This window comes from Chelonoidis abingdonii, chromosome 20 (genome assembly GCF_003597395.2).
Source record: "Chelonoidis abingdonii isolate Lonesome George chromosome 20, CheloAbing_2.0, whole genome shotgun sequence".
In the NCBI taxonomy this organism is placed as follows: Eukaryota; Metazoa; Chordata; order Testudines; family Testudinidae; genus Chelonoidis; species Chelonoidis abingdonii.
Window position 1 is genome coordinate 8,831,709 of NC_133788.1, and position 14,791 is coordinate 8,846,499.

The 14,791-nt window shown below is 44.1% G+C and overlaps 1 protein-coding gene across 1 annotated transcript in view; it reads right to left on the bottom strand.

Moving 5' to 3' along the window:
• CASTOR2 (cytosolic arginine sensor for mTORC1 subunit 2) overlaps positions 1-14,791 on the bottom strand; it is a 162,802-nt gene that overhangs the window by 21,791 nt on the left and 126,220 nt on the right. Inside the window, exons 3-4 of the mRNA XM_032786929.2 lie at positions 1,049-1,242; positions 443-575 (exon numbers count right to left, since the gene is read on the bottom strand). Of these exons, the coding sequence (XP_032642820.1) occupies positions 443-575; positions 1,049-1,242 (327 nt within the window). The remainder of the gene's footprint in view (positions 1-442; positions 576-1,048; positions 1,243-14,791) is intronic.

Below are 14,791 nucleotides of genomic sequence, written 5' to 3' on the forward strand. Positions count from 1 at the left end.
CAGCTCTGTGGATCACAGATGATGTGACACTGCACCCCAAATTCTTCACAGTGAAATGAGGATATAATTATGGCACAATTAGGATGCATTTTGCACAAGATGGGGTCATCTGAGGTGTCACTGGAAAAGTCATGGTTTTCTGAATATGATTATCCTATTTGTATGCAAAAAGTTTGCCCTCCCCCCATGCTCCAAAGTGACCTAATGAAAATAGGCTAAATTGCTTTCTCCAGAATATGGAATATGCATTTTTAGATTTTACTTTTTATTTGTGTTCTTACATGCCGAAAAGGGGATTAATGGCCTGAAATAGCATGAACATTCCACAGGAAGTTTGAGAAATACAGAAAATGCACCCCCATGCTCCCAACCCACAGTAGCTCTGGAGCCTACTGACGCTGACACAAAAGCACTGATGAGCACAGACCATACAGGTCCTTACCCATTTTCGGCTTGACAAACCCATTCGTTATCCCGAAGTCGTCAGCAGCCACTGTCTCCCCGTTCACGACCCTAAGGATGGTGAACTCAGCAGCCAGCGTATGCATCACGAAGGGCAGGTCCCGCTCACGTATCTGAGGACAGGGACAGAGACAGGGGTGTGAAAACGCACCCACTCCCCAACTGTCTGAACTGGAGAATCGATCAGATCACAGGTGTCCTTATGCACTGCTGAGCTGTAGGAAAATGTACACACAACACAGGCTCAGAACAACAAGGCCTGGAGGTTGTCGCAATCCGATGGGTGTTGGGTTAAATGAATTTGGTGGCCTCCGTCCAACTACCGGTGGGCCTGATTCTGGAATCAACAGAAAGACTCCTATCGACTTCAGCGGCATTCACGTCAGGTTGTAGGTGTCCAAGGACGTTGACAACAATAAAATGGTGAACCCCCAATTTAGCATTACTTCAAGTATTTAATGACTGCAAACCCCCCCCCCTTTTTTTTTTTAGGTGTAGTTGGAACCTCTCCTCTGCCCCCATTCCAGCAAATTCTGCTGGGGAACGCGGAATCACAAGCAGCCCTGGCCATCTTATTTGGTCTTACCAGGATGAAGTCCGTCTGATAGGTGGACAGCATGAACACAGAAATGTTTTGGTCAGCCAGGGGCGCTATTACTGACTTGGCAATCTTGGTCACTCCGATGGGCTGGGAGCTGGAGAAGCTGCCTCCGCCTGAAACCACATTGAGAGCCAGCCACGTAGCATCTGCCACACTCAAGTGTTCTGATGCAGGGAGCTCTGAAAAGAGATGGAGAGAAAACAGACGTAAATTTCAACGCCAGAGAACCTAGGTCACTATGTGACCATCAGATCCATTTCCATTTCTGAATCCATATGGAATGATGTGGAGAAAGTTTACTATGATCCTAAGACATATGCTAAAGCACTGGTGGGATGCAGCACTGATGCTGCGATGTAAAAGGTGGCATCAATTCCCTGTAATATTACTGGGTTCTCTCTCTGATCTCTTTCAGCTAATTTCTCCTTCCCTTGTGTTTTTGTAGTTGTCTTGAGTTCTTTCTATACATAACTACCCCTAACTAGAGGGGAAGGATGATCCAGTGGTTTGGACGCTAGCCCAGAAACTAGGAGACCTGGGTCCAACTCCCTGACCTATCACAGACTTCCTGTGTGTCTTTGAGCAAGTGACTTAGCTTTTTTTTCTGCCTCAGTATAGCCTAGCAGATAAAGCACTAGATTGGGACTCAAGAGACCCGGGTTCTACTCCCAGCTCTGCCACTGGCCTGATGAGTGACCTGGCCAAGTTACTTCATTTGCCTGTGCCCCATTTCTCCATCTGTAAAATGGGGATATGATGAGAGTGACCACCTTTGTAAAGTGCTTTCAGATCTACTGATGAAAATGGCTATATAAGAACCAGGTATTATCATCACATGTAAAATGGGGGTAATTGAATTTCCCTACCTCAGTGGTTTTCAACCTTTTTTCATTTGCAGACCCCTAAACATTTTTCAAATAGAGGTGTGGACCTCTTTGGAAATCTTAGCCATAATCCGCAGACCCCAGGGGTCCACTGACCACAGGTTGAAAACCACTGCCCTACCTCACAGGGCTGTTGCGAGGATAAATACATTAAAGATTGAGGCACTCAGATATTACAGTAATAGATGCCATGTGAGTACCTAAGACAGACAGACAGACAGAACTCTCATATTTATTCCTTTTTATTTACCTCTAATTTGGTGAGTTTACATTTTTTAAAATTCATTAATAGTGTTTTTTAATTCATGGTGAAGTTTTTTTAATTAATAGGGTTTTTTTATTCATTCATTTTCCAAAAAATTTAATAGTTCATCAGACTAGGGAAAGATTCAGCAACCAAGTTGTGAACTTCTCCGTAGTCCTGGAATGCTCAGATTCAGGATTTCAGTTCGAGCAGTCAGAGGGATAAAAGGGTCTGCTGCAGTGTTCAGATCTGGACCCGAAGCTGAGTTGTGTTTGTATGTGGGATTCAGATTATCTGCATCACAACAGCACCCAGATTCCGCAAAAGAAGCCACGGCCCTGCTGTGCGAGGTGCCATACAGACATGCAGTGAAAGACAGGCCCTGCCCCACAGAGCTTACAGTCTTCATTTAAGACAAGATGTAACATGTGAGTGAAGCAAACGAAGAGAGGATGGCAAGGTAACAGGCATACATGCATGTTTTCAAGAGCCTTGCAGAATGTGTAAGTAGAAGGTAGAATTTTCGAAGATGTCAACAGGCTTCGGACACTCCATTCCCCTTCATTTCAATGGGAACTGAGCAATTCAATCTCTCAGGCTATTCTGAAATTCTCAGCCTTAGGAGTATTTATTTTGTTGTCAATGGTGACAAATAAGGTGTCCAGTAGAAGTGGTCCCAGCTGGCCAACATTTTCAGCTCTGTTAACAGCAGTGTTTTTAGAAACAGTAGCAGTGAAGGCTCATAGCCTTCTTACAGTGTCCTTGGCAAAATGCAAAATCATCTACTTCATTTGGATACCTTCCAAAGACCAGTCACTCGTATGAGAGGCAGCACTGTCTAATGGCTATGGGCACAGGGCTGGAACTCTACTATTCCTAGCTCTGCTACTGACCTTGCTGTGTGACTTTGGTCAAGTCCCTTCACCCCATGCCTTGGTTTCCCATCCCACTTAGTGTCCGTCTTTTCTTTTCAGATTGTATGTTCTTTTAGGGCAGGGCCTGTTTCTTACTGTGTGTTTGCACAGCACCTAGCCCAAAAGGGCCACTGTAACGCAATAAATACACAGTACTACCATGATAAGTAAGGGAGAGCTTTGCAAATCTTTAATAGCCTGATCGACAAATTCTGTGTTAACTTCGCTTCCCTGAACAGCCACAATTGTACGTAACATAAAAAACAACCCTGAACAAACAAATGACAAACAAGGCATGGAGAGCTCTGCTCTTGTGTTTTGCTATTTAGCTTCATAGGCCAATTACTGAGATAGCAGAGTTTAAGGCTGGCTGCACAACATCAAAACTAGGCACCAGAGAAGCTGGATAAGTTGGCATATCAATCAATCACTTTTCAGACCCCAGCACCAGCTGCATATGGAAAATTATTTCAGCCATGTATCCGAGCTTGTTTTCTGATCAGACAACGCGTTGCATCACAGAGCAAAACAAAACAAATCCCAACACAACATCAATTGACAGGGAGAAACCAGGTCCCAAAATTACCCGGTCTGACTTAATAAGCCACTGATGCATTTTTTTCCTCTATTCCCACCCCAGCTTCGCTCTCCAGAAACAAAGTGCTCCTTCTAGGACATGTATTTACTTCTTGGTAGCACAAAGCAGACAAGCTCACACTAAGGCCACCTGCATGTCATGCATATTCACAGCTCTGCTCTGACATCACCAAGCCATTAAAGCAGAGACTTCCCCCTGGATCTCACTAAACCATGGAAAAGTCAAGCTACTCCCACCTCTTTCCCAAAGTCTCCAGTCCCATGCAAACACTTACACCATAAAGAAATCATGCCACGCATCTTGCACTGATGGGCTCAACGGGTTGCTGGGACAGAGCTGAGCCAGGCCAGACACACTCTGGGATTGGGATCCGTAAGGCTGTAACATGGTGGTCTAATTTTGGTTGCTAGGTTTAACGTACAGGTGCTGTGTGGCGTTCGTGGCCTCTGACATACAAGGGATCACACTAGAGAATCTGGTGGTCCTTTTTGGCCTTAAACTCTATGGATCTAAGAGCTCTGAGTTCTGTGAAATGAATTTGAAAAGCATATTGCAAGTCACCAGGGAAGGTGAACCAGAGGGCTGCAGTGGGGAAGACCGAACCTCTTATCCCTCTACAGCCTTTTCCGTGAGGGTGGAAGAGGGCCATTTATGTTTGTAATTACTGTGAAGTGTTTATGTTGTTAGTTTAATTGGGTTTAACAAACTCTATGAAGCGTGCCGTACAGTCATTTTCTTTGCCTAAGTAACCTGCATCTGGTAATTCAATTAACATTAAAAAAATGAGTATGGAAAATGACTAAATGACCACTTCTGGGCAGCCGGAAGTAAAAGTGCAACCCCAGTTTGAATGAAACAAACAGATGGAAGGCTTGACAATTTCTTCTAAATGGCATCGAATAAGCTGGGGGTGTGTGAAGAGAAGTGCCTGGCCCAAAGGGCTGTAAAATGTGTGAGGTCCAAAGGGTGCTGGAAACACCAAATGCAACAGTAACACAGACTCAATGAGGCAGAATAAGCTAATAAGTGAAAAGGGAAGTAAGCAGTGCTGGTGTTTCACCACCAGTGGAAAGTCAGCAACCAACCATGCCTAGGGTGACCAGACAGCAACTGTGAAAAAAACAGGATGGAGTAGGGGGAAATAGGTGCCTATATAAGAAAAAGTCCCCAAAAACGGGACTGTCCCTTTAAAAACCGGACATCTGGTCACCCTAATCATGCCTCTCCCCACACAGGAACAACGATGGATTGATTGGAGATTGATCCTGCTTGGAGCAGGCGGTTGGGCTAGATGACCTCCTGAGGTTCCTTCCAATCCTGATATTCTATGATTCTATGGAGAAACCCCAAATGGTAACCTGCAAAGCTTTGAATAGAGGTGAGCAACAACATCTCACTAGTGAATGCCTGGCAAGCGCAGACAGGAACAACACCTAGGAATTCAGATGCCACCTCCAAGTTCTCAAGTTTGCAGAACTGGCATGGAAATTTCAATCATATTTCCCTTGCTCCTCCCAGACGTCCCATGCTTCCCACATCTAATCAAAACAATGACCTCTCTTACCACTCCCAACCAGAACAAGGATGAGTAAGGAATGTGACAATTAATAATTTTTAGAAAAAAGTTTGGGAATGGCTGGATTTTTTTTTTTCTAAATGAAACTCCCAATAAGGTTTGAATTGTATGCGAAGGTTTGTATAGGGTAACGTTCGGCCGGGCATGCTCTCTGGGCAACGGACAGTCTTTCAGTTTAGCTGCCCGTGTCCCCATTAAACAAAGCTCACTGTGTAACCCACTAATTGTTGGCACACGTGGATGAGCCAAAGGGTTCACATCGTCACTTTCATTCATGTTAAGTGAACTGCTGTAGAAAATAATGCGCTTTCAAGAACTCACCACCCACATGGTCATTCAGCAGAACACAGCACCATTTTCCATCTCCCTTTGAAGCACCAGTTATGACCCACTGTTGGGGTCAGGATATAGGACTAGACAGATCTATGTTCTGTTCTGGTATAACAGACTCCTATGTCTCTCTCCTTTAACTCTCAGCAGATCTTCTGAAATCTGCAACCGCCACCGAGTACAGACAGATTAAACACAGAATACGTGATTTCCCCTCAGCAGGATGTTAAAGGAACACCAGATGTTGACCACACAGAGACAAAAAATGAATGACTTACCACCAACTTTGATGGACTGGCTTAGAAGCATGAGTGAAAATGGCTTCTTCTGGCAGCATGTATTCATAGATGGAATGATACTCTTCCGAAATATGTTTGGGACAATTTCAGACAACCATGACAATTACTTTCGAGTATTCATTGCAGGAAATAAGTTATTGCAGTTCATTACACAGACACCAAAGTTCTTCCTCACACTCTCATGGCTTTCCTTTGTGACCCTGGCCAAGTCAATCTTTCTGTACTTTAATTCCCCCGGTGTCCCCAATTTGGAAAATGGACATAATAAACTGTTGCCCCCAAAGAGAAACTTGCAGGGCTTACTTAATGTTTGGAAAACACCTACTGTCCCTCCAGCAGAGCCACTGTACACATACAAAATATTAGAAAGTGGAATATAATATTAATGCATCAATTTTTCTTCCTATACTTAAGATGTAAATTGTTCCAAATGTTCTATGAAAGGGTTACAATTAAGGGGCAACAATGGTAGTTGGAAAATAAATAGTTTTGTACATATCATCTGCTTACACAGAAAATTGGATGAGTCTGTATTGGATACAGCCACATAGGAAAATGTTCCCTTGTTAGAAAGAGTAAATTGTGGGCTGGTTTATATGGCATTGGTTTCAATCTTTCTTCAGTTAGATACCCATTTAGGAGTTGTATTAGTTAGTGATGAAAATGTACATGTGTGACAGATTTGTATTGGTGAATGGAGAGAAGCAAAGATGCTTCGTTTGTTTATACATAAATAATTTTTTTATTTGGGTTAATACACTGGCTCATCTCACAAGTACTAGCAGTGAGAGTCAAATCTTAATTCAGTGTATGAATAATTTTTATTACATTGATGAACTGCATATGTTATATGATATTACCCAATAGTAAACAACTGCTCAACTGATTCCTTATTATATGATTGAATGCTTATTTGCAGTACTGCAGACTCTAAATCTTCAAAAATCATGACTCTGGCCCTCCAAAATCATGAGTTTTTTAAAATAATTTTTGTGCCCCTTTTAAATGCCTTCTGTTTTTCGAGCCTTTAGGACACAACTGCATCGTTTTCAAGCTTCTCTCTGCAATCACAAGGGCTAGAAACCTACCTTTTTAACCATGAATGTTCAGATTCTCATGCATCATCATAACTCCGGTAGCTGGAGCTTTAAGAAAAGCATTAATAATTGCAAGACTCATGATACAAAATGTGGACTGCTCCCATGGATTTTATTTGAAAATACAATTTTTTTTTGTAGATTTCAATAAAAAGGCTCTTTAAAAAAAAAAAAAAAAAAAGAGGAAGATTTTCATCCTTCTGCAGTTTTAAATCCTGGCTCATAATGAAGTGAGGGATTATCTTTGGTTCTAAGGCCTGATTCAACACCCAGCAGTCTTTCCATTGACTTCAATGGGTGTTGGATAAGGCCTATACTAAGAAAGGCCTGTTAGGTTGCTGGAGGTTGCAACGTGGTACAATTGTGAAGAATGCACAACAAGGGGAGAAAAAACCCCAATTATTACTTTGACCTAGGAAATGAAGCAGCTTGCTTCTCCCCTTGCCATAAAAGGGTTGCAAAAGGTTCTATGGGGTGAGGGAAGTGAAGGAAGTTTTCTATACTGTACACAGAAGGACGTTCACAGCCGGGATTCTGAGCTAGCCTTTACCATTCAGGAAACAGCTATTCCTGTACGATGTAGTGTAGCAGAGAGAGAAAAGCAGACAAAGAGAAGCAAAATCAACCCATCAGTCAGTCTCCTCACAGGAAAAACACGAGTACTTGTGGCACCGTAGAGACTAACAAATTTATTTCAGCATAAGCTTTCATGGGCTACAGCCCATTTCTCAGGGACTCCACTGGGGCAGCTGTACAACATCTAACAGCAGATTAAGTACCTCAGGGATTTTACAATTCAAATAATAACCTTTTGGGGAAGCAAAGCTCTCCCCCATTCTTTATTTTTAATGTCCGCTTGCCTCCAGCTTAATAATTGGTCACCAAAGACATTTTACTTGCCAGACAAACTATACATGAACACAGTTGGCAATTTCCAGGCACCAATGTGATGCAAATCGGTTGCTAGGCAGAAAAGTCCTTGGCTTCAGTTTGAGTTGAGTGCTGTATTTAGCTCCTCTAGCGAGTGTCTTACCCGAACACAATAGCTCGAATGGATGAAAGGACTTAATTTGATCTAGGGCTAGAAAACAAAGTGATTATATCCGAAGAATAAACATGTCTGTGCATGAAGGAAAGAGGAAGGAAAACAAAAAACCCTCAACAACTTTGATCAACTAAAAATGACCTTATCCCCTGTCAGTCCTGTTCTAATTCTGATTTCATCAGTGGCTTGTTCTGGGAAAAGATTTCTGTATTCCACTGCTATGCATCAATTCTTACACAACCAGCCAGGTTCTGCATTTTTTTCCATTAAAGCGAACCACAAAAATTTATTCTGGCCGTTTGGTCATCTTTCACCCTTGCTTCTCTTCTAATGGCAACAGTTAAGACAGCATGAATCACAATCAATTCTAGGAGATAGCACCTCGAGTGTGAGCCATGAAAGTAATGATGTGAAAGGCCCCTTTCGCTGTTCAAGAAACATAGTCTTGGAATTACATTTCTGCACAGTCGTGGGCACTCCAGTTTCACAAATGGGAACAAAGACATATAGTCATACACAGGTGGCACTTGACAGGTCAGTAATTATATCTCGCCCAGTGGCTCATTAGGAATTTTTAAAGCATTAGGTAGAGAGAAAGCATGTGTTAGAACCAGGACTATTTGCAAATGAGACTACAGGTTTATCAGGGGTCCTGGTGGAATATAAATTTCAGTTTTATATTGTATGTGTTTGCGCACAGACACAGATGCTCCCCTACCTCTGTGCATCTTCCACTTTCATTCCTGAGAGAACTTCAGCGGCACCACACCCCTTAAAACCATAACAACTTTTAGTGTGTGTCACTGTGCTTTAAATACTTTCTTTTTAAAGTAGCACAGAAAATTGAAATTTTCATTCCAACTCTCCCGCCCCAAAGCAAGCTGTGAAATCTTTATTCTCATCAACATATTTAGATATTATTGCACACTTGAACACACACACACAGATATGTTAAAAAGAACATTATTAAGATTGCAAAGTCAAGCACTCAAAAGTTAGGAAATGTCTCATTCCTGATGCAAAGGCCACTCCTCTTGAAAGCGGAGGCACCAGAGGGCGGTGGTGGTTCTTCTAATAGTTACTAGTGTTTTTTAACATGGGTAAAACAACATATTTTCTCGTACCCTTGGTTCAGCCTTTTCGGAGAACTTTTTAACTGAAATCCACCCCCACACATTCAGTTTGAGGCAGACTTCCAGCATGGAAAATTTCAGCCCTGACTGTGAAGGTCTGACAAAGTTGTAAGCAACTGAAACAGGGTCTTACAATGAGAAATGTCTGGCAATCTTCCTAATGGGTGGTACCACCAGCCACACCTGTAACATGCGCTTCACTTGCCTAATGTTTTCCTTGTGAGATGTGCGTTTTGAGTGTTATAATGAGACCAGGAAGGAAAGTCCCGTAAGTTTTGCATCAGAGACGGAGAAGATGGAGTGTAATAAACACACGACTGTCAGCCCATAAGAGGTGGAAAGATGTTTCTCATTTGTGTTTTTCCGTCATTTAAAGGTAACACATGACCAGCCATCTCCCTTTCCAAGTTCCTTGGGGCAGGGACTGTTTCTTGGAACTGCTTGTGCAGGGCACAGCACAATGCAATCCTGGTCCATGCCTGTGGCCCGTAGGTGCTATCATAGTACATATAATCAGTGTCGGGAATGAGGGCCTGCAGCTAGACCTGGGATCAGCTAGTTAACCACAGCTGAAACCCCTAAGTGGCTAAGCAGCATTGCCAGGACTGCTCTTAAGCCCAGCAGTAGCATTTGGCCAACAGCTGCTCAGCGCACTGATCTGCAACTGCAGTCTCTCCTGTGTCTGCCTCATCTCCAGCCATGCTCCAGACCTGCCCTCACTCTGTTCCAGCCCTCCTCCTGGTTCTTGACTCTGGCTCTTGGCTTTACTCCTGGTTCCCGACCTCTGGCTCTGACTGACTGCCACGAGGCCTGAGCACTCACGTCTTGGCCCGTGACAATAAGGAACAACTATGTGTGTATTTTTAGTGGCCTGTGGTGCATCCGGTACATTTTTCAAGCGAAATTTGTCTCAAGATCCCCAAATGCTGTTTCAGGCTTTTGCACACCAAGGATTAACTCGTCCGAAAAAGCTAATTGAAGAGCTACATTAAAGTGAGTAACTATATGCAGTTTAATAGTCTCATGCTTCAGTGACAGTCTGATTCAAACAACATTCCACCTAATAACGGGTTTGGATTTCACACCATTCATGTGGATACTACAGATTACACGCATAGAGAATTCCACACCATGACCCCAAGTGACTATCTTCATCTGACTGCAAGAGCGCTTATTATTTCACAAACGCAGGAGCTATTTATACCCTTCCCTTGAGTGAATCATAAACTCATTAGTCCAACCTTTATTTCATAAAAACTAGGAGACGAAGAAAGCTGATTCCAAACCACTGATCAATCAAAACATTCCACCCGGCTGTGATGTCAAACAGAGAGAAGTGTCTCACAACCAGTATTATCAAGTAGGTGAACAAAAACCACCAGCAGCCTAGAGAGTTGCTGGAAGAACAAGGTATTGGCGCAGTGTCATTTGCTGAAGTTTCAATGGCCCCATAAGCAATTTGGCATTTTCCTGTACAAATTTTTGGTTTTTGAAACAACTAAACCACATTTTGAAAATAAAACTGAACATTTATTCCAGAAAAATACTTTCTATTTTCTGATGAGCTCTAGCAACCATAATGTACATTACAATCACTAATACAGAAGCTGCAGTTAACCACAGATATCTAGAGAGGTGATGTCAAAAGGTTTTGGTGAAGAACTAGAATACATTTTCCCTGAGAAGCCAGAACAGTATGCTCTAATGTACTTGGTGTTTGCTCTGCTAGTAGGAAATGTAAGATCAGGAGCAATCCTAGCCTTCTGGGTATGACTGTTTGCTGGAAGTGTTACAAAACAGGAGGCTGCAGTCATTCCCTAGACTATTTCTAGTACACAACGTTTTTGTGCCTGGTGTAAGACATTTCATCTCAGCACCTCTAGGAGGAGCACAGCTTCCCTCTGCACTAACAAGTCTGCTTCTCTTTGGCTTATCCAGCTTCTGTTTTCCAACTGATTTCCTTTCCAGCGGAGCTCTTCATTTCAGACCTGTCTGTTTAAATGGATGCATGGCATACAGATTGGGGAAAAAGCAGGCTCCTCCACTGAAAGTTTTTACTAATGAGTTGATTAGTGGAAGCAGAGGTGGCAATGAATTCATGCTTGGGGGTGGTGGGAGGAAAAGCTTCTTAAAATGGCCATCTCTGGTCAACGCCGCATCCTCGGCTGCATTTGTATAGAGCAGAGATGGTGCCATGTGGCCACCTGACCTATTTACAACTCTGGAGTCTCCTGTTTATCCCACTCCTTGTTTTCCAATTAAGGGCGCCAACAGGAATTTGGACTGATTCCAGCAAACTAATGTGTCTGGCATATCACTGGGACTGGAGAGAACAACCAACAACTTTAACCCACTATAAACTACCCCGCTCTTTCAGATTATGAAACACACACTAACAAAACAAACTGAAAAACCTAGTCCAAATAAAGAACTACACAGGGGCTGCTGTTTAACCTGGATGCTGCTGCTACAGGATCCAAAGGCCTCAAACACGTCCAGGGTGGATGGAAGATCCAGCTCCCCCATCTGGTTCTCCTGTGCAGGGGAGTCTAACAAGACTGGACTCAACAGCCCTCCTTGCGAGGCTAGAGTCAATGGTGCCAGTTCTGCCAGAGGAGGGGCTGGGTGTCCTGGCACGGGACGCACTTTGTGAGCACATTTGCACTCGACTGCTCTAACGGTTGACGAACACCCCCTCTTGGCTCTCTTATGCTTCCTGTGGCACCAGTGAGCGTGAGCGGTGTCAGGAAGCCGCAGAGCTCATCTTCGGTGCCGGAGAGGGGCTGTGCCATGGGTCTCTAGACCTTGAGTCCTTTGTTGGTGCCACAGCCTCCCTTACTGAGGCTGATGTACTCTGCACCAAAGTGCTAGGCTTTGGGTCTGACATCGGCTGTGTCAGTTGGGGACGGAGAGCTGACTCCATGAGGAAAAGTTTTAATCTACAGTCCCTCTCCTTCTCGGTTCTTGGGCAGAAGCTTCTACAGATTTTACACTTGTCAGTGTGGTGGGCTTCTCCAAAGCCCTTTAAGCAGCAGTTGTGAGGGTTGTCCCTGGGCATAGGCTTCTGACCTTCAGACCAAGGCATGCCCCGGTCCTCTGGAGGGAAAGAACGTGGTAGGGGAAAACCCCAACAGAAACATATCTAACTATAAAATACTGAAACACTAGCCAACTAAGTAAAAGCTATTTACAGGTACAAATAGGAAAAATCCACTAGGGGATCACTTGCCGTAGCAAGGGAGAGAAGCAGCAGCTCCAAAGACCGTCGCAGGCGGTAAGAAGGAACTGAAGGGACGGCGGGTCGGGAGGGACCTGTATACACCGCCATGAAGGTGCGACTCCAGGGGGCTCCACAGTCGACCCAACAGGTCGCTAGGGGAAAAATCTTCTGATGACTGTGCATGCGATGCACACACACCTACTTGGAACGGACATGAGCAAGCACACGAAGAACTAACTGTTATTGGCCAATATCAACTTTTATAAATGACCTTTCACATGGTCAAGCAGCAGCTCCACTGGACGACGAACTCTTTACAGCAATGGAGAAAGATCAGGTTCTTTCACCTCTTATCGATATTATTGACTACTGAAGGACGTGAGCAGCAGCCCATAGATTTCTGCTTAGACTGTAAGCTCCTCCGGGAAGGGGAGATCTTTTTGTTCTGTTTCTACAATGCGTAGAATAATGGGGTCAGGTTTGTGGTTGGACTCCAATACCAAAATCAATAATAATGGAACTGCTCTTTTCCTTTCTTTCTTGGAGATCCCAGACGATAACATTGGGCAACTGATGGAGGGTTCTCGTGTAGGGGTCCATACAACTCTGTTGCTGCCCTTCCTGCTCAGTATGCATATGGGGCCATTAGCGAGCAGACCTGGTCTGAAATAAGGATATCATTCAGTATAATGAGGATGCCCAGTTCTAGGTTTCCATCTCTTAAAATGGGTGATGGCATGACTTTCCCGGTGTCTAATGGAGAATGGGACATGGCTGAGAGAGAGCTGGCTGCCTTAAGCCAGAAGAGACAGAGACATTGCTTATAACAGTAAACAAAGAAACAAACCACCAGAAGAAATGGAGGAGACAACAATCTACATTCTTGACTAGGAGTGTCTGCCCACCATTCATTAGGCAGCTTACCAACTCTTGCTGGATCCCCAGCTGCTTCTGTACATCTACATAACGGGGGCTGCTAAGAGTGATTTTAACAATTTGCTATTTTCTAGCAGGGGCAGACCCTTGCTGCTGTTATCCTGGCATGTGTCACCTCAGGCTGGATTTCTACAGCATGCTCCACATGGAGATGACCCTTAAACCATTTTAGAAATCGTAGCTAGTACGGACTGCAGCTGCCTACTTAATCAATGGGTTTTGCATAGGGAGTGCAGTGTACCGATGCTCCGTGATCAGGGCTGCCTAGGGAACTTTAACCGGCTGGGTTTGGCCTGTAAAAGTTTGGGGGCCCTGGTTACTTAAGAGATCACCCTTCTCCTGGTAGGACACCCCGGCAGTTGTGAACAGCAGAAGTACGCAAGCACACCCAGAAAAGGGTCTGTAGCAGAGAACTCAGTCGACGAAGGGGAAGACGAACCATCTGACCAAGTACACTTCCAGGTTACAACTCTGTCATATTTTTCCTGATGCTTCCCGTCCCTGCAGCTTCTGAACAGCTAATACAGGACAACACCTCCATTAAGGTGAGGGTCTCCATGCCCTTTCTATCTCCTTGAAGGCAGAATAACAGCAGCTGCTGCAAAAATCCAATCAGTCCCCACCCCCAGAATAAATGGCTCCTGAGCCTCCTGGAATCAACAGCTGGATACCCAAGTTTCATTAAAGGCCAGGATTTCCCTGGGGGAAGAGCCTATTTGCAATGTGAATGAGTTCCGCTCACATGAAAATGGTCTCAAGCCATGTGAGGCAAGCTACAGTCTCTCATCCACCTGCAAATAGCTCCTCCTTCCCCATCTCCACCCCCATTTTCAATCTCAGGAACCTCACAAATTACACCATTGTTTATCCCTAACTCCTCCCTCCCAGCACCTGCGAGCAGAGGCAACCCGAACGACTTGGAATTAGGGAATTAATACATCTTCATAGAGCAGTCTTACCATGGGACTGCGTCACACACACACCAAAACTGCGTGGCCTGGAAAATATGCAGGATGGCCAAACTCCTGCATGCGTAGCCCACACTAGGAGAGGATAGGTCTTTGTCCCACTCTATTAGCAAGTCCACATAAGAAGAGAGGCGTCTACTGTAGCTGCTAAGGACAGAAGGAATCATTAGATCATCTAGGCTGACCTCCTGCATATAACATGCCCCTAAATTTCACTGAGTTACCCATGCGTATGGTGGAACTAGTCTTTCAGCTCGAACACCAAAAGCTCAGTCTGCACATGCCAAGTTCAAACCGCAAATGGTCCAAGTGAGCTCAGTTACACACCTTTTTTCCATAGGACACAACATTTTGCATCCTCCCACATATGGCTATGCTCAGACATTAAAGCTTTGTGCATGACCAATATCACCAACCTGCACACTTCCGTGTCACCTTCATTATAATCATCATTATTCATCTGTATTACCATGACACCTAGGAT